General features: G+C 40.0%; 1 protein-coding gene across 4 annotated transcripts in view; it reads left to right on the top strand.

Annotated features, from left to right (window-relative positions):
* Nucleotides 1–25,495, top strand: part of snama (something that sticks like glue) — a 146,239-nt gene that overhangs the window by 5,015 nt on the left and 115,729 nt on the right. For all 4 annotated transcript variants that reach the window (XM_076197763.1, XM_076197771.1, XM_076197770.1 and 1 more), the window contains exons 2-3: nt 5,649–5,815; nt 23,444–23,534. In XM_076197763.1, the coding sequence (XP_076053878.1) occupies nt 5,650–5,815; nt 23,444–23,534 (257 nt within the window). In that variant the 5' untranslated portion in view covers nt 5,649. The remainder of the gene's footprint in view (nt 1–5,648; nt 5,816–23,443; nt 23,535–25,495) is intronic.

Here is a 25,495-nt window from a genome sequence, read left to right as displayed (position 1 = left end):
GAAGATGACTCATAGCAATACGGCTGGGCGCACACGGGCTCGCTAAAGCTGATCGCACGTTCACACCCTTCTACTCCTCATATCCTCATTTCTCAAATGACGTCACCGCAAACATCGAGCTTGCATAACGTACCATCACGTGCCTCTTCAAATAAAGCGCTCCGAGTGCTTTTCGTCACAAGAGCGACTGTCATAACTTTGGAAGGATACATAATCTTCTTTCTCACTTTGTTGGAGTCAATCCCATCATTACAAAAGCACTTGAGGAACAAGACAAAGACACAGAACAAAAAGGGACACCAAAGACCAGAAAGAGGAAGAGAAAACTATCGTTTAGCTCCAATTTCCAGCCGGGAGCTTTCTAGTAAGCGAACCTGGCGACAATGAGGGAGGTGGCGCTTCCTGAAACTCTCGTCTTCTGAGCTCCTAATACCTCGTAAAAGGGGGGACCAGGTACCAGCTACACTTTATAATAACATGTGAATGACATATCTGTTTATCATAGGACAAGTCGTTTGAGATAATTACACCCAAATCTTTTTTGGATCTCTCCTTCTTTACCTCCTTGGTTCCAATTTGATATTGTCCTGATATTCTATTTTTGCTTTTTCCAAAAGTCCATTATGCTATACTTCTTAATATTGAAGTCCACTTCCCATTTCTGGTTCCAAACCTTATTCAGGTCTTCCTGCAGTGATTCACAATCCTTTTCAGTTTTTACTTTCCTTAACAGTTTGGTGTCATCTGCAAAGAAGCTCATGTAACATTTCACATCATCCATGTCATTTACATAAATAGCAAACATTGGGCCCAATACAGATCCTTGTGGTACTCCACTGATCACCCCTTTCCAAACTGAATATTTTTCTGAGCACTACTCTCATCTTTCTACCAATCAAGATTTTTTTTTTTTTTTTCCCTCTGTCAAAAGCTATTTGTAAGTCTTGGAAGGCACAGTTTGCCCATCCATTCCTTTCTTGCACTATGTCTATTAATCTTGAGTAGAAACAGTAGAAACATATTAAGTTTGTGGTACATGATCTTCCTTGTCTGAACCCAATTTGTCTTGGTTTATTATATTATTGTCTTCCAGGTGTTTTGCCCATCTATTCTTGATGATTTTCTCACAAATATTGGCTATAGTACTTGTTAGTGAGACTGGTCTATAGTTAGTTGGTTCTTCCTTGTTTCCTCCTTTATATATTGGTACAATGTTATCATTTTTCCAGTCCTGGTATTTTTCCTTCTTTAAGTGGGCAACTTAGTATGTTATGTATTTTGTCCGTTAGTTCTTCTTTGCATTATTTTAGAATCCAATTTACAATTCCATCCGGGCCATGTGATTTCCTGACGTCAAGGTTTGATAGATCTGTTGTTGAAACTCTGGTACTCGATGAGTGGAGGTGGTGGTGCAAAGTGGGTGGCATAGGTGGCGGCCAAGTACTCGGGCAAAGACGAGGTGGAGGGGTAGCGGAGGAGTGGTCCAGCGGTCGGCGTAGATGGGAGTGTGGTGGGGTGGAATCACGGGCAAGTCAGTTGGTGGCGGAGGTGGCCAAGTGCCCGGGGAAGATGATAGGTGCATTGGGCTAGAGTCACGGCAAATCGGTGGTGGGTGGGGTAGTGGAGGTGGTTTCCTGCCGACTGGGTGCAGAACTAGGTCTGAGGGTGATGTAGGGTGGGTAGAGAAGACCCACACTAGAGTGACGGTGAAGTATGGAGACGACCTTCTGCCACTGTTTGACAAAGGAAGCAACAGGAGTGTGAGCGGGTGGTGGTGTACACAGAGTTGACAAACAGGAAGTGGGGAAGCTTCCTGGGCTGCTGGCTCACACTTCTTACAGCTTGGTGAATGTGGGTGTGGAAGCGGAGGTGACCCCATAGAAGATCTCATAGGCGTTCTCTGGAGATGCGAAGATACTTTGCCACTCAGGACGTAAAAAGAGAATTTTGTCCACGGGAACATCCATGTTGAAAGCACAGGGTGGGTGGGTGGGGAAGAAACTAACTGAATTCACTTGTCTTGTAGATATGATCCCACCATTATAGCCACCATCTGTTGAGTGTTACTATGTTATAACTCAACATTGATGAGGCAATAAAGAAGTCACGGAATTGATCACTGCTTTATTGGGTGACTGTATACACACTGCTCTCAAACAACTGACTGCCTAACTGCTGCGTGTCCCTTCTCTGGGTACACCATAATTTCCTAGTTACCATTTGCTGAATTAGTTTAATTTATTCCCTTTCACACAGAAAATGTCAGACACTCAAAATACTACAATGAATTTAAATATATTTACAAGATATCCTATTTCACATTCATTCAACTTTCACATTACAAGAATTGAGATAATAATTAAGTAAACAGGGATGAAAACTATATGACTTCTCATGGAAACTTCGAGAACAATTACACATCCCATGTACATACGAACATACATACTTCCAATTACGCATTACTTTTGCAATTCCTAAATGAATATAATTTGCTATAACTATAAAATAGACATACAATAGATGTTCCATTATTTCTTTTTTGTGTTATTATTATTATCTCATTCATGGGAGGAGATTGCCTTTCATTTCTTTCGTCCCAATATCGTGCTTTCTCTCTAGTGAAAGCAGATTTGAAATGATTCTTCAGTGTATTCTATATTCCCTTGGCGTAGTGTCACCATTTCCTGTTTGTTTTTAAGTTTACCATTCATGTATTGATAGAATAGCTTGGGTTGCTCTTTGCATTTATCTATAATATCCTTTTCATGGTTCTTTTTTTCCTCTCTTCTTACTTTAACATCATTTCTATAGTTTATATATACTTACCATTTTCCAGTTTTTTTTTTTTATCTTTTCTCCATCATTTCCAAGCTCTGTCCCTTTGCATCTTTAGTTGAACCAGCATTTGATGCGTGTGTGTGTGTGTGCACATGTGCACCTGATTATAGTATACAGGAAAGGAGCAACTTTTGTGAAGACTGTCTCTTATCCTCCAGTTTATCATATCTAGCTGCAAATTCAAGTATAGTTCTGTGTGTGTGTTTGCCTAATTGTAGTACACAGGAAAGGAGCTATGTTAATTCTACAATTACCATACATATTTTAAATTCATGCCTAGGTTCAACTAGGGTCACATCATTATTTATGCTATTCCAGAGATAATCACATCAGTAAGGTGATTTTTTTTTCCACATTCTTTGGAGAGTGGTGTTTTTTAGTTTGTTCTCCAAATATGGTGATATCTACCATCCGAATCCATGAGGTCAGTAATCTTGTCCATTCCATCCAGAAATCAGTAAATCTTCGTTAATTCACCCTTTTCTTCATTCCAAGGTTGGATTGTCTTTGGAAAATTCAGTTGTATAATGATTGATCACATAGCACGCAGGGTCAGCTCAAGGATTAAGGTTAATGGAACCAATAATCACCTTAAGGATGTTTGTCTGCTTCAGACACACTAAATATGTGTAGGTCCAGTGGTAATTTTTTTCTGGACTGATATTGTTACTTCCACAGAATTTAACTGTATAACATATATCCTTCAAGAAATTCCAATATTCAGCACATCACAATAAACAGTTTTCAAAATGTAAAGCAGAGTGTCAGCTTTAGAATAAATGCAAACAGACAAAAAATTGTAAGAGTAGATCTTAGACATAAGTTTAGTGGGAAAAAATAAAGAAAATGGGCATTAAAGACCTTGAAGTTTTTACACTCCAGACATCAATGTCAATGGTATGATAGTTGAAATATGCAGATGAATTATTTTATAATTCACTATTCAAGTAAATCAAGGCATTCGGTGTTTCTTTCAAACACTTGGAAGTGTTTGTAGGCTGTAGAAAACCAAGTGGAAAAAAAAATGAGATGCATAGTAAATGTTAAGAGAGCCATGTGGACCACACATTTGTCCCAACCACTCTCTCTCACATAGTCATGTTCTGATGCCAGTTAGCATATGATATAGATATTGAAATGATGATTATTCATATTTAAAATCACCATAACGGTTTAAAACTTTGGAATGTTGTTGCCAGCATTTGAAACTTTTTGCAGCAAGTTAAAAAAAAAATGAATTTTTTACTTCTATAAAGAGGACCGATGCCTGAAGAAAAATTTGGATAACCGTTGGTAATAATTGTGTGAAATTAAACAAGTGTATAGCAGTGTAAGGTTATTCGTACATACCTGCCCCTGACAAGCTTTTTGTGTTTGTTTTGGGTGGGATTTGTTTATTATTATTAATGGCTGTAGGTGTTGAAATTTATTTGGGTGTCTTCCAGTGGTTATTTCAATGTGTATAATGTCCACACGTGTGATAAGATGTCAAACATGCACCTAAAATACTTTGGTGTAACAGCCGTTAAAGTGTTAACTGGCATCTTCAACCACTCCTGGTTGTACAGGGTGGGGCGCGGAAACTTCCCGATTTGGGGATTGAATTATAAAGTGTTTACACTTCACAATTCTTTATTCTACTTTTATGTCTGTCACACAACATGGGAGATTTACTTTTACACAGTTCTAAAAACAATATCTTTTAAATGTCCACCTCCATTGTCAATACACTGATTCAGACGATTTTGGAAGCTTTGGTCTACTCTCTCTAGCATGGTGAGCAGTATATTGGCTATTTGAGTGCGGATGGCATTCTGTAGGTCTTCCAGGGTCTGTGGACGGTCGTTATAAACCAGGGATTTGAGATAATCCCACAGGAAATAATCACAGGGGGCTAAATCAGGCGAGCGCGCTGGCCAGTTTAAATCGCCTCTCAGGGAAATCAGCGCGCTCGCCTGATTTAGGCCCCTATGATTATTTCCTGTGGGGTTATCTCAAATTGGTTTATAACGACCGTCCATAGACCCTGGAAGACCTACAGAATGCCATCCGCACTGAAATAGCCAATATACCGCTCACCATGCTAGAGAGAGTAGACCAAAGCTTCCGAAATCGTCTGAATCAGTGTATTGACAATGGAGGTGGACATTTAAAAGATATTGTTTTTAGAACTGTGTAAAAGTAAATCTCCCATGTTGTGTGACAGACATAAAAGTAGAATAAAGAATTGTGAAGTGTAAACACTTTATAATTCAATCCCCAAATCGGGAAGTTTCCGCTCCCCACCCTGTACAAAAAGATTCCAGCTATTGGGGAAATAGCTCATTTCATACCTTTATTAAAACTAAAAAATTACCTGAAAACTACCTTGTACAGATCAGTTTCATTACTGCCCACCATATCCAAACTAATGGAAAGATTAGTAGCAGGAAGAATTACAAAAAAAAAATACTCTTATCAACTTGGTATTTCCTTGGCCTTTTCACACTAAGTTCACATCATCCAGTGACATAGAAAGTTTGTTTTCGAGTAGGATGAACAACAATCCAACATTTCTTTGCAGAGAGATCTATGGGAAATCCAAGGATTCCATTGGCTATGACTTTGAATATCTATTCGGTGAAACTTGAGGCAACGATTATTATAATAGTCTTATAGTGTCATGTATAATGGTCACAAGTTGTCATTGCTGCATTTTGTCAACTTGTGTAATATGGGGATCCTAAAAATGTAGACTTTTTTCATGTGGTTATTGTAAGTTTTACCTATAAAGGGAGATTTTTTAAATATTTCCATTCTTTTTCTTACAGGATGTCGGTGCATTATAAATTTAAATCATCAAAGGAGTTTGATACTCTAGCCCTTGATGGCGTACACATATCCCTTGGTGATCTCAAGGAAGCCATCATCCAGCAGAAGAGACTGGGCAAAGGGCAAGCATATGATTTGAAAATTACAAATGCTGAAACTAAAGAAGGTAAGGAAGATTAGATCAGTTTAGGTACATTGATTTATATGTAACATGTATGTGTCATTAGAGCAGCTTATAATGTTTAATCCTGTAAGGAACAGAGGTTTCTCATAGACACAACCTTGAAATATTTGAAACTTCTCAAGCCTTTGACCCTTCACACTTGTAACCTTCTACAATCATCATTCTTTGTTCATCTTGTCACTTTATTTTTGCCCACATTAACATTTAACTTTATCAGATACTTTTCCAAATATGTCATGTAGAAAATGAATGTAGAACGAGAAATAGAAATTTGGGAATAGAAAATAGGAGGAGACTGAAGGAGTGATTGTGTCGACTGCACTGTATGAGGCAGAAACATGGAAGATAAAAGAAGAAGAGTTTGTATTTAAGATGAAATACCTGAGAAGTATGGTAGGGATTACTAGGTTGGATAGAGTGAGAAACATGGAGGTGAGAAGGAGAGCAGGGATGGAAAAGAAATTGGGAGATAGTGTTGATGAAAGAGTATTGGAATGATTTGGATACATGGAAAGAAAGATTAAAAAAGGTGTGGAAGGCAGAGGTGGAGGGAGTGAACATAAGGTGACAACAAGGATGAGATGGATGGATAAGGTAAAAGGGGCATTGGGAAAGAGGGCAGTGTCTGTTGAGGAAGGGAGAAGATAGGGATGAGTGGAGAATGGTTGTGTATGGATGATGCTGTGATGCATGGAAGAGAATGGGTGGGGGATGAGGGAGTATGTGTGAATGGTATTTTGATGCAGGCCAAAGGGATTTCCCCCCATCTTCTCTTTTTCTGCATGAGGGGACAGAGAAGGGGTGTTGCTGATTATGTGTAGCGGCCTTGCTGTGGATGTGCGGTGTCTTGCTACATTGCTTCTGACCCAGGGCAGTGGGAGGATCTAGGAACATGGAGGGAGGGGTGGTGAATGGGAGTGGAGTATGTGGAGATCAAATGGATAGGAGTGGATTTATGTCTTTGAGTTTGGCTTCCTCCCTTATAAAGGGGGAAAAACATTGGTATATGTATGTATGTCATGAACTGCTTCAATCTTCCCTCATCCACAAATGCTCTTCCATTCCTAACCACCAATCTGACACCTTTGCCTATCTCTTACACTCTATCTATTAGTCAATCCTTTGCCATAGATATTCATAGCAGAAGGCCACATCTCCCAGGTAACCAGCAACAGCTACTGGATTGGCCCACAAAACACAAAAAAGAAATATTCTGTTGTCTGGGTACAGCTATGCCGGGGCACTGTAAGAGCACATGTTTGGAGGCTTCATGTGATAGTTGCTTCTGGTGCAGTTTCTTTCTGCATCCAGGCCTAATTTGTATAAGAATAGAAATGGAGAGGCGAGTGGTTTTAGGTAAAGGTAAGGCTGTGTCAGGGATGTGCCATGTCACCATGGCTGCTCAATGTGTACATGGATGGCATGGTGCTGGAGGTACAGTGGTAATGGGCAGGGGACTAGAGATAGTTAAAGAAAATTGAAAAAAGTGGGAGGTGAAACAGTTGTTTGCTGATGATACTGCTTGGATTATGGCAGTTAGTGAGTATTGGAAGAGATGCAGTAGGAGAAAGTTGAAGGTAAATGTGATCATAAGAGTGAAGGAGACTGCAAGAGACCATAAGACCTACACTAAGTAGTTCAATATCTATTACCACCTATCATCCTTATCCATAAACCTTCTCATCAACTGAGTCTCGGTGCTCATTACATGGTAAGCCAGTTCTTGCCTATTTCCTGCTTAAATCTAAATTTGTCCAGTTTAAATCCATTACTGCAAGTCTTACCTATGGTCTTAATGTGATGACCTTGTCTGTATCACCCTTGTTAAAAACTGATCCACTTAAACAAGTATTAGTTCACCCCGCACTGTCTTTCAAGAGTATATTGAGGTCCCTAAGCCTATCCTTGTAAGGTAAATTTTTTAGCTCGTGTATCATTTTGGTCATTCTCCTCTGTACTGATTCTATTGAATTAATATCCATTATATAGGAGAAATGCCAAAACTACTGCATAGTCAAGGATGGGTATAACTAATGCTAGATAGAGTTTGATAACTACCTCTGCACTTTTACATGTAACAGTCCTAGCACTGAACCCTAATGCTCTGGTAGCATTATTCCTGGCACTACTGTTTCCAGGATTTAGGGTCAGGACTAGGACTCACTAGCACTCCCAAATCTGTTTTGCATTAATTTTTCGTTAAAACAGGTGCTATCCAAGATGTATTTAATCTGGATTGTTGTTAGCCCACATTTAACACTGCACTTTGAGATGTTTAAATTCATTTGCCATTTCACCAACCATGCAAACAATTTGTCAAGATCTTCCTGCAGTATCCTGGTATCTTTCCCTGACAAATTATTTATCTCATTGTTTTGTCCACAAACTTACATTACTACTAATTTCATTGACCAAGTCACTTGTAATGAATGATAAGGGACTCAAAACTGGGGAACTCCATTAGTAACTCCCCCCACTTGGATTTTACACAATTAATGATGACCTACTGTTTTCTGTCACTGATCTATACTCTAATCCATTCAAACATATCTTCTTATGTCATGGACTTCAACTTTATGTATTAGTCTGGTTGGGCACCTTGTTGAATGCTTTGCTAAAGTCTAGGTAAATAACATCATAACTATCATTGTTATCTGATGCCTTGTAGACATTTGTGTAAAAAGAAGATTAATTACACATGACCTACCCTTGGTAAATCCAACTGATGTCAAACTGAGTGGCATGTAGTTAAGTAAAGATGATTTGTCACCATTTTTGAAAATTGAAACTGTGCCTGCCCCAGTAAATAGGCACAAATCCAGTGTCTACTGATGTACTAAATACTTCAGTTAACAGGTCACAGATTTTAAGTTTACACGCTATAAGCATTCTCGGAAAATTTTGGCCTCGACCTGGGGATTTTGTAGCTATAAGTCTGACTGCTTCCTTGCTAATGCTGATGTTAGTTACACACTTTAAGCACTCTTGGAGAAGTTTTATCTGGACCTGGGGATTTTGTAGCTATAAGTCTGACTACTACTCCCTTGTTAATGCTGATGCTAATCTACTTCCCTTGGCCCCACTGAAGATTGGGTTGCAGTCAGGTGCCGTATCTATCCTCACCATTATGAATAATCATGGGAATTTATGCAATACCTCTCTCTCTCTCTCTCCTCTCTCTCTCTCTCTCTCTCTCTCTCTCTCTCTCTCTCTCTCTCTCTCTCTCTCTCTCTCTCTCTCTCTCTCTCTCTCTCTCTCTCTCTCTCTCTCTCTCTCTCTCTCTCTCTCTCTCTCTCTCTCTCTCTCTCTCTCTCTCTCTCTCTCTCTCTCTCTCTCTCTCTCCTCCCTCCCTCCCTCCCTCCCTCCCTCCCTCCCTCCCTCCCTCCCTCCCTCCCTCCCCAAGTATGTCAGGACATCTTCATTGGTTTTAATTGGGCCTATCCTTTCCTTATTTCTTGTTCTGTAGTGATGAAAGAAGCCCCTTTGATTGGATCTTGCTTGTCTTGCAACCTTAATTTTGTAGTCCTGTCTTGCTGTATGCATGATCTTTTTAACCAATCTAGCCATATTGTTATACTTAGATCTAGAGTGTGTTTACCCATTTATTCATAAATTCATGTAGGACACAAAATTCTAATGGATAGGTTACTGTACATTTCATCCAGACTGCTGACCCTGCTATTGATATCAGGGCTTTGCTTGTACTTGACCTCGTGTGGGGATCTCGTACCTCCCTCCATGGCTAGTCTCCTATGTTACCAGTTATCCTAAATATTTCCTGAACTTTTCAAAGTTGGCTCTCCATCAAGTACTAGAATGTTATTTGTAATATTCAATTCTTTCCATTTGATATTAAATCTTGTTTCTTGATGATTGCTAGTGCCTAGACTATCACCCACTCATACATTTCTTGTTAGATCCTTGTTTTTAGTTAAGAGTAAGTCCAGAGTATTCTCTCCCCTCATAGGATTGGTAATTGTGGAAATTATTTTGTACCATATCTAAAAAGAAAATGTGCTTCCTGATCTAAATTTTCCCAATGGCTCTATAGTTAGAATTTCCCACGATCGCAACATTTTTGTATTGGGACACCCTGCAAATTCTTGAAATGGGTTCATTCTGTTCCATGTTAAGGTTAGAAGGTCTGTATAGTATACTGATAGGTTTCTCCTATCCTATCCTCGTGAAGTAGTCTGTATCCTTCTATCTTGATTTCTGGAAGGAAATGTCTATCCACCATATTGATCCAGGATTCAGTAATAGCTATAATATCAATCAGGATTCAATAATAGCTATAATATAAAATCTCTATGACTGTATCTTGTTTCTGCTGTTGATGTGGGTAGAAGTATAGTACAGGGGGAGAGAATGACAGAGAGTTGGAAGTAAATCTTAAAAGGATGGAGGCTGGAATAAGTGGATAGTTTTAGGTATTTGGAGTTGCACATGGCAGGAAAGGGGAGAGTGGAGGTGGGGGTTAATTGTAGGTTGAGAAGCTAGTAAATGCCTTGGATTATAAAGTGAGAAATAAGCACCTGGGGATGGATTCAAAGAAAGGATACATGAAGGGGTGATTGTGTCAATGACAATATGAGGTGTAGACTTGGAATTTAAGAGAGAGAAGAGAAGTTTAATCATGTTAAGAGTAAATGTCAGAGAAATATGTTAGGGGTTACAAGGTTTGATAGAATGAGAAACAAGGAGGAGAGCAGTGGTGGAAAATGAGATGGCAGATAGGGCTGATGAAAGATTACTGTATTGGGATGGTTTGGACACTTTGAAAGAATGAGTGAAGAAAGACTAGTATATAAAAGATGTAGAAGGCAGAGGTGGATGGAGTGAATCCCAGGGGTTGACCGAGGATGAAATGAATGGATGGGGTGAAAGGGGGAATGTCTATTGAGCAAAGAAGGGAGAAAGCAGGAGATAGGGGGGTGAGTGGAGAATGGTTGTATATAGATGATACTCTAATGCTAGGAAGGGAGGGGGTGGGGGATTGGAGGGAATAGGAGTTGGTTGTGTGTGAATATTTTGACATAGCCTGAAGGGATTTTGCCTTGTTTTCTCAATTTACCGTATGAGGGGGACAGAGGGTGGTCACCAGTTAAGTGAAGAGGCCTTGCTGTGGATGTATTGTCTTGTTGCATTGCTTCTGATCCAGGGTAGTGGACAGGAGACAGTGATGACCCTTTATCCACAAGGAGCTAAGATGAGAGGGAGGAAAGGATGGGGGATGGGAGTGTGTATGTGCCTTTTGACTCGGCTGCCTCCCATATAGATAAACTTAACACTGGGTGTTGACCTGAATCCAGCCATGCTAAAGTCTGTGTGCTTCAAGGAGTCTGCTAACCACTTCAGTACAAGTCAAATTCTCGTGTGCTGCTTTGGCTGCCATATGAAGGCTTGCACTATGAAATATAGTCACTGAAGTATTACTTGTTCTCTCTCTCTCTCTCTCTCTCTCTCTTTACCACATGTCATCCCCATCCATAGAGCTGTCTAACAGTTTCAAAAAGATAGTTTCAGCGCTCACTACATGGTTACATCTGTCCCAGTTCTTGCCTCTTACCTTCGTAAATCATTATAATTTGTCCAATTAAAATCCATTACTTAAAGTCCTGTCCCATTGTCTTAATATGATGACTTTGTTTGCATCACCCTTGTCAAATCCTTTGTCCACTTGAATGCCACCATTAGATCATCCTGCACTCTGGGTCTTTCCAGAGTGGAAAAAGATAGAAGATTAGGCACACATGACTTACCCTTGGAAAGACCCATGCTGTGAGTCATGAATCAAATTGTCTCTCAATGTGGTCTTTGATTCTGTTAGCTATTATTGATTCTGGCATTTTACCTGTAACTGGTGTCAAACTGATTGACCTGTAGTTGCATTTAGACAATTTATCTCTTTCCCCCTTCTCTCTCCCCTCTCCCCTTCTCTCTCCTCTCCCCATCTCTCTCCCCTCTCCCCTTCTCTCTCTCCCCAGTTCCCCTTCTCTCTCTCCCCCGTTCCCCTTCTCTCTCTCTCCCTCCCTCCCTTCTCTCTCTCTCCCTCCCTCCCTCCCTCCCTCCCTCTCTTGTCTCTCTCTCCTCCCTCTCTTGTCTCTCTCTCTCTCTCTCCTTCCCTCCCTTCTCTCTCTCTCTCCTTCCCTCCCTTCTCTCTCTCTCCTTCCCTCCCTTCTCTCTCTCCTTCCCTCCCTTCTCTCTCTCTCCTTCCCTCCCTTCTCTCTCTCTCCTTCTCTCCCTTCTCTCTCTCTCCTACCCTCCCTTCTTTCTCTCCTTCCCTCCTTTCTCTCTCCTTCCCTCTCTTCTCTCTCCTTCCCTCTCTACTCTCTCCTTCCCTCCCTTCTCTCTCCTTCCCTCCCTTCTCTCTCCTTCCCTCCCTTCTCTCTCTCTCCTTCCCTCCCTTCTCTCTCTCTCCTTCCCTCCCTTCTCTCTCTCCTTCCCTCCCTTCTCTCTCTCTCTCCCTCCCTCCTTTCTCTCTCTCTCTCCCTCCTTCCCTCCCTTCCTTCTCTCTCTCTCCCTCCCTCCCATCTCTCTCCCACCCTTCTCACTCTCTCTCCCTCCCTTCCTTCTTGTTTCCTCCCTATCTTTTTTCCCCTCCCTCCTTTATTTCTATCTTCCTCCCACCTCTCTCTCTCCCTCCCTCCTCTCTCTCACCCTTCTCTCCCTCTCTCTCCCTCCCATTTCTATCTCTTCTCTGGTCTTTCTCCACTCTTCTTCTTCTTCTTTTTTCTTTCTCTCTTGCTCCCTCCTTCCCTTTCTCCTCCTTTTTTTCACTCACTTTCTTCACTTTCTCCCAAATCATGTTCAACAGACTTCTTGTTACATATATAGTAAAATTCCTTTTATCCGACCTTCGAATATCCGACTAGTCCAACCATCTTACTTTTTCTTTAATGTCCCAAGTCGGAAAAAAAAGGTTGAATTTGTCCAAACATCCGAGCATCAGTGGATGTTTAGTTGTTGCTATCGCCACTACTGACTCATGGCACTTAGGTTGGCTGTTATTTTTGCAGCCATTTCAGTGTTTGCCTATGTTTGGCCATTGGTGGTTGTTTCTCCTCCACTCTGTTGTGTTGTTTATTATGCTTTATTGTACCGTAAATAAATGAAAATGTCCCAAACCAGTGATTTTTTTAAATCTGATAGGTCAGATAAAAGGAATTTTACTGTACTTGTATGCTCTGGATTCAACCAACAAACTTCAATCAGTTCAATTGTAAATATCAAAGTCCAATATTCAAACCTTTTCTGAACTGCTCCCCCAACAAAGCTAGCAAGCACTGTCCTCAGACATGACAATGAGCTCACCCCCTTTCCTGTCACAGACGATATGGAAATATATCCAAGTCATCCCTGGGACTACTTTCTGGTAAAGATCACAATAGGTCATTAAGGATGAATTAAGTCTGTGCAAAACATTTCCAAACTATATAGAAGCAAAATGGAAAGCTTACACAAATGAAATGTAAAAGAAGTTAGAGACCTTTACCTTTAGACCCAGTTTCTATCTACAGTCAAATTAGTAAAAGAGATCACATTCATTGTACTGAAAGTCAGCAAAGAAAAAACTCGTTACCAAAACACAAATGCAACCTCATCTTCTTCACTTCTTCAAAACTGGTTTCCTTTCCACACTTCCAAAAAATAGGAAAATGACCATAAAGATACGCAAGGTAAAATCAAATGCAGATGCCATTCCTCCCTTTTCCAACAAAGATATGGAAAGGAGAAAAATTGGAAAACTATGAAGAACCTCCTGACAAGATTTCAAACATGTCAAAAATACATTTGTCCAAAAACTTATTTTGCCAGATACCTTCAGCCATTTAGAATACATTAAAATTCCATCAGTTTGAAATATAGTACATACAAGCCCCATCTTGAAACCAAACAAATTTTGTTGGGTCATTATTGACAGGTAATCTGTGTGAGTGAGTGCATTGGTGTTATGTTCTTGATTTGGTGTTCGGAGATTATACATGAAGAGGTTGAATAATATACAGCATGTGGAAGTATTGCTGTGGTAGTTTTGGGTCACGATATTGTGTGGTTGCAAAGAAGTTATTAGTCATTTCTTGTCATTGTTATGTATATCTGCCACTATCTTTTTTTGTAGCATATGTCTAAGAATTTTTGTCAGATATCTTGTTAATGTCTGTTACTACTAAAGTCTTTTGGTGGCGCTTTCATCTTAAAACTCCCCCAGCATTTGCATGATGTTTGAGAAGTGTATCGGTGGAATGGCCCTCCTTGAATCCATTGTTGTTAGGGGAAGTGGACCGACTAGTTATATTTCTGTTACTATTGTTACCATTAGCTTGGATATGGTGGACAAAAGAGAGATTGGTCTGTAGGATACTGTTTCCTTTTTGTTTTTGAGGAGTTAAGATGAAAGGGGAACAAAATAGGTGACAGATGGGAGTGGCTACATGCTTTGGCTACCTCACATGTAAGGTGGAAGAGGCATTTGGTATATAGATAATTTGGTTTTGATATGGGTATTGTGTGGACTTCCAAATTGTAATTTTATTGTACATCCAAGAATGGGTGAAAGTATATCAAGGCTTGTTTAAGTCCTTCAGACCATACATCAAGGAATTAATTATGAAAATTAGTAATAGAGTAAATATGCTACAATTGATAACAAGCACATGTTTTCTGCAGTATAAAGAAATCTGAATCGGTCTCCCAAGTAGGTCGTGAAATAACATTTGACTAGCAAACATTGACACCTTACAAACTACACCCAAAAAGAGGATGTAATGACAGGATGCACTAAAATCACCCCAGTAGCATGTCTACATATAGAAACTTGTATTCTCCCCATTGAGCAGTGCATACAAATGATAGGATCACAGTTCTATGCAAAAGCCCTCAGCCTTATCCATCCATCCAATCGCATAACACAAGTGTAAACAACTGAATGTAAATACAATACTTAAGCATTAAAAACAACCTACCTCCTGTACCATACATCATGTAACTTGTCATAAGCCACCAGCATGACTCATGGTCACTGATAGAAATATTGTGGGTAAAGCTAGGGTGAAGCAGTGTAGGATGTGGTGTTTGTTTTCTCTGTGTGGGTTGCATCTAGAGTACAGATTGCCCTCATTATTTGATGGTTTGGTATCCAATATTTTATTCATAAGAACCTTTTGAATTGATGCCACTTGCTCATTTTTCGGTGTAGGTGCTCAATTATACGATCACCAAATTGTAAACAAACGCACCGCAATTGTAGCACCACCCACACTCCATTGGTCACCCATCGAAACTCGTTCCCGTTCTGTATTCAGTTGTGTTTACTCCCTCGGCCCATGTATCAGTCTCTGTTTTGTGTTACTATTTCACATTCACTGTTGCTTTTACGAGAGTAATACAGTGATGGCTTCCAAGTGGCCTGAAACAACTACTACTGATGAAAAGTCCAAAAGACCGAGGAAGAGTTTATCATTGGAGAAAATTTTTGAAATTGTTAAGTGCCATGAGGGAGGTGAAGGGGATAACTCAATCGCCATTTGCCCCAATCAACTGTCTTTACAATAATCAAACAAGGAGACATTGTAAAGAAAGCTGGTGAAACAGCTTCTACATTAATAACAAAGATGCTGACAAGGCAGAGGGAACCAATAATGGAGGATATGGAGAGACTCTTAAGGCTGTGGATTGATGACCTGTCTCGTGGCAGCAATTCTCTTTCTATCTCCTTTGTGACAATGAAAGCCCTCTTGATTTATAATGCTCTACATAAGAAGGGATATGAAGTTAGGAATGGGTAAACTTTGAGTGCCAGTAAGGGTTGGTTTGACTGTTTAGTGATGTGGCACCCATTGGTAAGGATATTGTCAGGCTCGCACATATGGTTGGCTTCAAGGAGGTGGATGAAGACAATGTGAATGAATTGCTACAGTCCTATAATAAGCCATTCAACAATAAAGATCAGATGGAGTTTGAACAAAAATGAACTCTCCATGGCAATGATGATGATGATGATGCACCCCAGTGAGGCCTTGATATCAAAACACTTCATGAGGTGTTCTTTGGTGTAGGTGCAATCATCGAAAAAATAAAGGGAAGGAACCCAAACCTAGCACGAAGTGGAACAGTTGCTTATAATGTGGAGCAAGCCTTCAAGGTCTGCAGAGATATATTCGAGGCAAAAAAAAAAAAGGAAGGCAACCACCATTTCCAGCCTCTTCAAACCTGCTGCTCCCTCCCACTCAACCCCCCGTCCTGCATCAGCTGATCTGGACTCCTCTCCAGTCTATGTCTAGTGCTCTTCCATCCACCTCTGCTGCCCAGGATTCATCAAGCCCTATCACTTCTGATGACAAGGAGAAGGCTTCATCAGGATTGTAGTAAGACTAGCCATGAAAGGTATGTGTGGTGCAGGAATAGGTAACTAGTGGCGTTCTACAGAGCCTCTTTTTCTGCACTCACCAGTGGATATAGGCCTACCAGGGAAACTACTGTATAAAAAAAAATATAATGCATCAATAACGCTACCTCTTTGGATGGCATGGAAAAGTGTTATATATCTCAATATAGGCTAGGCCAAGGCTACTCTCCCCATTAAATTAATTCTTATTAAAACTTAAGTTCGCTATCCGATCATTCGTTATTTGATTTGGCTTTCACAAATGTAACCCAATCATATAGTGGGGGAAACCTGAAGTTTATTTTTGTGGCTAAGCCAATTTTGTGGATGAATATGAATGCAATAAGGTTACTGTGGTTCTTTTGAGGGAATTTTCCGTAGGGTTCATATCAAGAGGGGTTTGAAAGGGTTGGGAGTTTGATAGTTGACGTTGAAATTCTTGTTTTGTGATTTGAATATGTATGTATTTTGGTAACAATGTATTGTGTTGCATTCCCAAGGCTGACTACCAAACAATATTTCAAACTCCTTTAGCCATCAGCCTTACAGAGAAGTACTTTCCACAACAAGCAAGAATCATACTGGCATGACTTCAGGTTACCATTGCAGAATAAGCTTAGGTAGAATAGCAAATTGTACCTAATACAATTGCTACACAGTAGACAATGATCACATCATCTAACATTGCCTGCCTTAACCAGATAGCAAAACTCTTGAGTGAGTTTTGGGCTAATCCAGTGGCATTGCTAGTCACCAAGGAATATTGAATCTTCTGCAAGAGATACTGTGTGCTGTACTTTGGTTTCAGTTCTTAGCTTGGCCATGCTTGTATTACATTTGTGATTTACCATCATATCCTACTGCTGTAGTATATACCATGGGTTCTTAAGAGACCACTTGCATATACAACCCAAGATCTTCCTCATAGGATATATGAAAATGACGGGTACATTTTTATATCACGAGCCCTCAGACCCATTTGCCCATTTCATTACATCACTCAAGTATGAACAGATGGGTTGATGAAAGAATGGTGGGAGAGTGTGAGCACATGGAAAGAATGAATGAAGAAAGACTAGACAAAAGAGTTTGGAAGGCATAGGTGGATGGAGTGAACTTAAGGACCATCAAGAATGGGATGGATGGATGGGGTGAAGGGGACTTTGAGTAAAAGGGGAATGTCTATTGATGAGGGAAGAGATAGATGTGAGTATAGAATGGTTGTGAATGGAAAATAAATTGATGCAAGAGATAGATGTGAGTGGAGACCAAAGGGATTTCTCCTTTTTTCCCCTCTATTTTTGCATGAGGGGATGAGGAGGAAGGGTTACTATTTAATGACTGTGAAAAATGTCTGTCAGTTATTCCCTATAATCAGTTCCAGAAGCTTTTTGCACATCAAACAGTCTCAAAAGATTGAGCACTTCCCTCACTTCTACATTTATTTAAAAAAAAAAAAAAAATTATTTCCTTGCCTTCCCCTAAAAAGATGTTTTCCTTTGTGAATATAGATTGGAAATTTTCATTTATTATATCTGCATGAACTGAAGCCTCCTCAATGACCTCACCACCTACTATTAGCTTGAATATTTCATTCTTGTGTCAATTTTCCAGTAATCTAGAAAACTGTTTCAGTTCATCTGCATTTATCTACAATACCCCTTTTGAAATTCCTTTCCTCCTCCCTGCATATTGATTGATAATCATATCTGGCTTGTTTGTAAACTTCCTTTGTTTTATTACTTCTTTATTTTCCCTGAGCCATATCCCTGGTTCTTTGAACTATTACACCTTTTGTTGAACCAATCTTGTTTCCTCATCTTCCTGCCACTCATCTTCAGCACATATATGTTCCCACCCAGATTATAAATATAAAGAAAGATTTCCCATTTTCATTCCCCCAAGACTTTTACTTGCTTTAATCATATTTCAATTTACCTCCACCCCCACTTCTCCATTCACTACTACATGTGAATACCTAAAACTACTTTTTCCTAGCCCCTCTCTTGTACATACATATACCATACATATACCAAGGCTTTTTCCCCCTTACAAGGGGGGTAGCCAAAAAGAAAAAGGCATAAAATCATTCCCACCCATTCCATCCCTGAATACACTCCACACCCCTCCACCCTCCCTCTTATCTTAGCACCTCCTGAATGACGGGTCATCCCTGCACCTTGTCCACTGCCCTGGGTCAGAAGCAGTGTCGCAAGACACAGCACATCCACACCAAGGCCGCTTCATTAAATCGGCGACCCCCCTTCTCCGTCCCCCCATTGCATAAAATGAAAGGACGGGGAGAAATCCCTTCGGGCTGCGTCAAATTTTGCTCACACATACTACCTCACCCCCCATCCACCCGCCCATTCCACCTCATGCAATCACAACATCATCCATATACAACCAATCTCCATTCACCCCTGTCTTCTGTCCTCTCCCGTCCTTCCTCAACAGACATTCCCCTCTTCCCCAAAGCCCCCTTCACTCCATCCATCCACCTCATCCTAGGACGTCCCCTCATGTTCACTCCCTCCACATCTGCCTTCCACACCTCTTTTACTAGTCTTTCTTCACTCATTCTTTCCATGTGTCCAAACCGTCCTAATATTCTTTCATCAACCCTATCTCCCAACTCCTTTTCCACCCCTGTTCTCCTCCTCACCTCCTTATTTCTCACTCTATCTAGCCAAGTAACCCCCATCATACTTCTCAGACACCTCATCTCAAACACATTCAAACTCCTTCTCTCTTCTTCTCTTATGTTCCATGTTTCTGCCCCATACAGTGCTGTTGGCACAATCACTCCTTCATACAGTCTCCTCTTAGCATCCATTCCCAAATGTCTATTCCTCATTACACTCTTTAATCCACCAAGGCATTTACTCGCTTCTCTCAATCTACACTCTACCTCCACTTTCACTCCACCTTTCCCTGCCACATTTGCACCCAAGTATCTAAAACTATCCACTTCCTCCAGTCGCTCTCCCTTAATGCTCACTTCCAGTCTACTGCCACTTTCACCCCTTGTACATCTCATCACCTTACTTTTACCCACATTTATCTTTAGCTTTCTTCTACCACATACTCTCCCAAACTCTGCCACCAACTTCCTCAATCCCTCCGATCCTGCCACAAGCGCAGTGTCGTCCGCAAACAACAGCTGGCTCACCTCCCACTTTTCTCCATTTTCTTTAACCATCTCCAATCCCTTGCCCACTACCCTTGCATTTACCTCTCGCACCACCCCATCCATGTGTAAGTTGAACAGCCAGGGCGACATAACGCATCCTTGACGAAGTCCCACCTTTACCTCAAACCACTCACTCTCTCCATTTCCAATCCTGACACAAGCTCTACTACTCTCATAAAAACTCTTGACAGCTCCCCGAAGCTTTCCTCCTATCCTTGTAAGACTTTAAATACACTACCTCCCTCTCCCTGTGAACATCTCATCACTTTGCTTTTACCTACATGTACTTTTGACTTACTATTGTCACGTGCCTTTTACAACTCTGTCACTGACTGTCTTAGACCTCCCTCTGATCCAGCCACAAGGGCAGTCAGCAAACAACCACCATTTTGCCTTCCACTTCCCCCCACTCACTCTAACCATCTCCAATCCCCTGCCTGTCACCCTTTCATTGTAGACATTGTACACACACACACCCATTCATGTACAAATTGAACAGCCATGGTGATATAGTACAACCCTAGTGCAGCCCCACCTTCACCTCGAACCACTCCATTCCCAACCCTAACACAAGCTCTACTACCCATTTAAAAGTTTTTGATTGGCCTTAACAGCTTTTCTCGTCCCATGTATCAGCAATACCTTCCATAATGCATTTCTGTTGACTGTGTCATAAGTTTTCAGTAGACCCATAATGGCCCAAAAAAGATCCTTACCTTTTGGTAAAAGCTACATGCAAATCTGCCTTACCACATATATTTGATCCACAGGCACTCTACCCATTCTTCACCTTCACCTTCCTCTCTTCCTCTTTATTAACCTCTTCACTCCGGGGCACATCGCACATCTGGCAGCATTAGCTGCCTGACGTGTGATGTTGCGTCATAATAATCGCATTATAGAAAATAAAGTCAGTGCTTAATCGTTCGTTCTCTTTCACCCGTGAATTTTGATAACCATAGAATATATGATGAAGCCAGTTTAGAGAGAATGGAGGTTACGTAGGTACGACTACAATAAATATAATCAAGATGCCGACGTCGGCATCATCACGTACCCACTTGCTCCTCATGACGCCTACATAGGCGTCACCGTATGGAAATAGTTAACACCCTTCCCTGTGCCTTTCCATCTATGTTCATCAAACTGATTCTTTTAAAATTGCTACATTCAGATCTGCCCCCTTTTCTTTGTAAAGTGGAACTATACAAGTACTGTAGTCCTCCAGCACACATCCCTCCATTAGACATCAGTTAAATGTCTACACCTGCCAATCCACTTTAACCATTCCTCCCTTTGTCAGACATTGCATGACACTCATCCAACTGTGCCTTACCAGCTTTCATAATTTTCAATGCTCTGTGCTTCATCAGTTCCTGTAGCCCCTTATAGTTCATAGTGCAGGGATTCTCAACTTGGGATTTGCAAGACTGTTTACAGGGGTACTTATATGACTAGCGAAAGTTTCACTCCTGCACGTGCAGTATCACTGTACATTGGTTTTGATAATATTGCTTAACTGATGAATAGTCATTACAATTTGAACCATTTTATATCCATTATGGTACCATTGTATATTTAACTAGTCTAAATGTATTACCATTATATATTCTGTGTTAGGTTAATGGGGGCATGGGTTGATGGTCATATGACTTGGGGTGCTTAATGGTAAAAAGGTTGAGAACCCAGCTATAGCCCCTCTTTCATCACAGCCAATACCCTAGTTCTTTCCATAGCCACAATCCCTCCCCCCTGATCCTCCTCCACATTCAACAACTCTCAGAAATATTCTATCCATCCTCACCTTCCTTCTTATTGATTTTTATTCTCAAGTCTTTGATACAAGGGCTTAAGATTGCTAGCATCCAGCTAGAGGCCTAGAAATTTTTAGTACTTTTTCAGTGGGATGGCTTGGTCATTTGATTTTACTGTTGGGTATTTCTTTGATTCATGGTTAACTGGAGTGAACAGTGTTGTTGAAGATTTCTGGAGTGAGGCTTCCATTCTATTATTATTTATTGTTATAGTGTATCTTAAGTAAGTTTGGATGCACTTTGTCACCATTTTCTAGTTTATGCTTGGCGATTATCAGGTCATCTTCATTGAAAATTGCTTTGGTGTTATATTCTGGATCTGATGTTGGGAGATCACTTGTAGAGGTTGAATAATATAGGCAAGATGATTGCTTCTTGGGGACACCATTGTAGTCTGCTCCTGGAGATTTGGTTGTTGTGGGGGCCTCTGCACTGTCTGCCAGCTTAGGTTTTTGTTTTATTAATTTGTTGTCATTAATGTTTTTTTGATAGTATGTATCCAGGAACTTCATCATATGTCTTGTTTGTCTTGCTACCATGACTGTTCTCTCTATAGTCTCTTGGAATGTATCTTACTGGCTCTGAATGGCTACTGGTGCCACATCAAATGCAGTCATTTGATAGAAATTATGTTGAAAGTCTCCTTAAGGTCTTATCTTTTTCATGGGTAAATAAAAGCAATAATTCTCCTTTTGTTCTGTGGTGAACTTCATTGGGAAGTAGTCTAGAGAAGGTCATGTATTGTTTCCCATGTTTGTGCACAGAATGAGTGTCCAAATTATGTCAGGATGTTGCCTCTTGGCTATGTTGAAGTTGTTTGGTGGGAGGGTTGCTGGAGTTTTGATATGTTAAGGTTTGTTCAGTGCAGTGAGGAGGTAGTGTATCAATACAAACACATTGAGATGTTCGATGTTCAAATCTATCCATTCATGTAATGTTCTGTAATGGCAAATAACTATGTTATACAAATGTATCTATGTGCCCTGGCACATGAATAATATGAATATTCATTCATTTAAGATAGCATCCTTATTCTTCCCAAATAAATGCAGTTGATGTTACCATAGTTTAATTTAATTTATTATGGTAAGTAGCATGGCTCTTGAATAATGTGAGTTCATTCATTAAGGCTGACACATACATGTTTTTTTCAAGAAAACAGATAATTATCACCATAATTGATTTTATTATTATTCATTATGTTGTAAATAGTATACTGTATTGCTAATTGTTGATGTTGGAGAAGCATCTCCTTGGTGTTTGATCTTCATCACCCACGAATATCCTCACCTCAATTCAGAGGTGCAGCCTTAAGAGGCAGACACTGCCTTTGGACTGGGCCCAGTATATCTTTATATTAGGTGACTTTCCTCGTGCTACTAAAGCTGGTGACGTAGAAACATTCCCATGCTAAGACTATGCAGACATCAATCCAAAGTTTTCCCAGAGATCTGTGGGAGGATCCAAGGACTTTTTAAGTGCTGTAGAGGTTGCATGCATCTAGTTGGTGCACTTTAAGCAACAGTTATCATTAGAATGTGGATGAAAGGTTGGCAGTTTCTCAAATGTGAAGACTTGAATTAGGCTGCATCTCCTGCTTAGCATGAAAAGAAAAAAAAATCTTTTGGGGCAAAATGTTTTGGTAAATCAAATACTATGGGTGTGTTTACTTGTAGTATTGCTGCACTCTCAGAGAGGCAGAAAATCTTGCCTCCCAAGTTCCAGAGATGGGCCTTCCACCTTTCCTCTCTACTACAGAAGATTAAACTCTCTAGGTTAGTGAGTGAGAGAGAGAGAGACAGACAGACAGACAGACCAATGACTGTGAGGGGCAGCTTTCTAGTTACTATTGCTGCAAAGTTCCTATTGTTGAGATTTCCATAAGACACTACAAATTAGTAGTTTAATCATGAAGTCGAAAGTAGGATTTGTTTTATTGATATTAATTCCCACCTGTTTTGGGAGCTTGAAAAAAAGAAAAAAAAGAAAAGACAAATAGCTATTTGAAAGATGAGGGATTGGTGAAGCGGAGGTGTATATCCTGGCCACCCTCCATCCAAGGGGGAAAGGGCCTTTTTTTGCATATATATTATTATTTTCTCTTGTATTTATTTACATCTTTTCCTATTGTATATCAACTTGTGTTTAAAATTATATGAAATGTTGCACAAGTTTATCTTTGTTTAGGTTTCTAAACAGTCTTAAAAATGTTTCAGTTTACACGGATGAAAAAACTTTGATCCCAAAGAACTCATCCTTGATTGTTGCAAGAGTGCCAATCGATCCTTCACAGATGAAAAAACCATGGTAAGTTTATTCATGTTTATGTATTTACACTTAACCTCTGATTTCCTTGGCATGGGCTAAGACGAGTCAGTATTGTTGGATGTTACAGGCCTGGGATTCTCACAAAAGTCTAGTATTCTTGATTACTGGGTTGGTATGGCAGAAGGCACAATGGTTGTATTGATGGGCTTTACATTGTTCACTCTCACTCCCACTGCTGCTATCATGCTCCGTGGTGACTTCTTTGTAGTGCTCAAAACATCCTGCACTACTTTCAGCAGCTAAGCCTAAGCATGGTAACCATCCTAAGATCACCTCAACAAAGGGAGAATTTTATATTTGGTTAAAGGTGGATAATAATCAGATTTGCATTGGCCAGGAAATTTGAAGTTAATTAGTGCTATGTAGTACCTTGAAAAACAAGGGCCCAAATGTGGCCTATGAATGTTGATGGTGGGATAGCATTCATAGGACTGATATTTATTAATATTCCATATGCAAATAAGAATAATCAAAGGTAAGTTTGTTACACCAGTGTTCCACCCCACATACAAATAGAAGTTAGATGTTTATTGTCCAATAATAGGCACTTGGCTGCATGAACATTATTTCATGTTCGATTGGTCATACATCAAGTGAGATGTGCCTGTATATTATTCAGTAAAAAGGGTAAACTGGAAGAGGTATGCAAATGTTGCTCACATTTGGTTAGTCATTACCATATGTTGCTGCTTTGCCACCATGTAAGATTTTTTTTTTCTCTCCATGAAAACACTTGAGTTGCTAGTGATCAATTTTTTATGTATTAACAAGAATATAAATTGAGTGAAACATGAAAACATAATAATTCATTCAGTCATGTTCATGTATATCCAGTTTTAATCCTTATGATACCATAAAAAAAAATTCTTTAGCATGCATCAATGAGAACACTAGATTTATGGGTATTACATAGTGAAAACATGAAAGTATTTGGGGTTGGAGTTTTCGAGTTCAGTCAGTCGTGTCTACATGTATCCACTTTTGAGTGTTATGGTGCCTTATAAACTTTACACCATTAGAAACATTGTGAAGTATTGGAGCTTGGATAATTTAATTTTTAGATATTGTTTATACAAAGAAGACTTGAAGTGCATATTCTTATGATTCTTGGAGTTGTGATTTCCAGATTGATTACCCACTTAGCCCAAGTTTAAGAAATGGAAGTTGGAGTGTACTAATGCAATATCAATTTGTGTTTCATGCTTACATGTGAGACTTGCATAGCACAATTGATTAAATTTCAGTCAAAGCATTGGTGTTTTTCCACTACAGAACCTCGAGGCTTAAGAGGTTCTGGGAGGACACCACCCAGGAACATGTATGTGGATGTGATATAAGTGAGAGTTAAAAGGGAAGGGATTAGCAGTATGTTTCAGAGAACAAAGAAACTCAAGAAGGGAAGGGTGAGTTTTGAGTTCGGGAGTAGGGTAGGGAAGGAATCAGAAGGGATGTGGTCAATGGAGGAAAGAGTGAAGAGAAGTGTCTTCAAGGATAATGTGGGCAAAGGTGAATTTTGGGTGAGAAATGTAGGAATTTTGAGTGCATTAGTTCCTGATGGTGAGAAAAATGAAGAGGAGGGAGGCTTTTTGAGTTGATCAAATGAGTATACAGAGAGTTTTTAGAGGAACATTAATGTGGAAATGTTGGGGGATCTCAGTGTTAGGAGTTCAGCTGATGGTGTAGGAAGGAGGTTCAGGTTGTCAAATAAAAACTATAGTGGAGATGTGTTTAGAAATAGTTGATGATACAGATAATCATAAGTGTTGGAAAGGGAAGTTGAAAGAGAGGACATTAATGGGCTATGTAGTAATAGGTTGGAAGTTTTGAATACAGATGTTTTCAAGGGAGAGGGCAGGATATTTGTAATTATGTAGAAAGGAAATTGAGAGGAGAAAAAGGGAGGGAGGTAGAGAATTACAGAAGGTAGTCAAATACTAGAA

Source organism: Oratosquilla oratoria, chromosome 1 (genome assembly GCF_046742065.1).
Source record: "Oratosquilla oratoria isolate Oo_2021 chromosome 1, ASM4674206v1, whole genome shotgun sequence".
NCBI classification, from domain to species: Eukaryota; Metazoa; Arthropoda; class Malacostraca; order Stomatopoda; family Squillidae; genus Oratosquilla; species Oratosquilla oratoria.
Note: the sequence above shows the minus strand (reverse complement) of the source record. Positions and strands in the feature narration are given on the sequence as shown.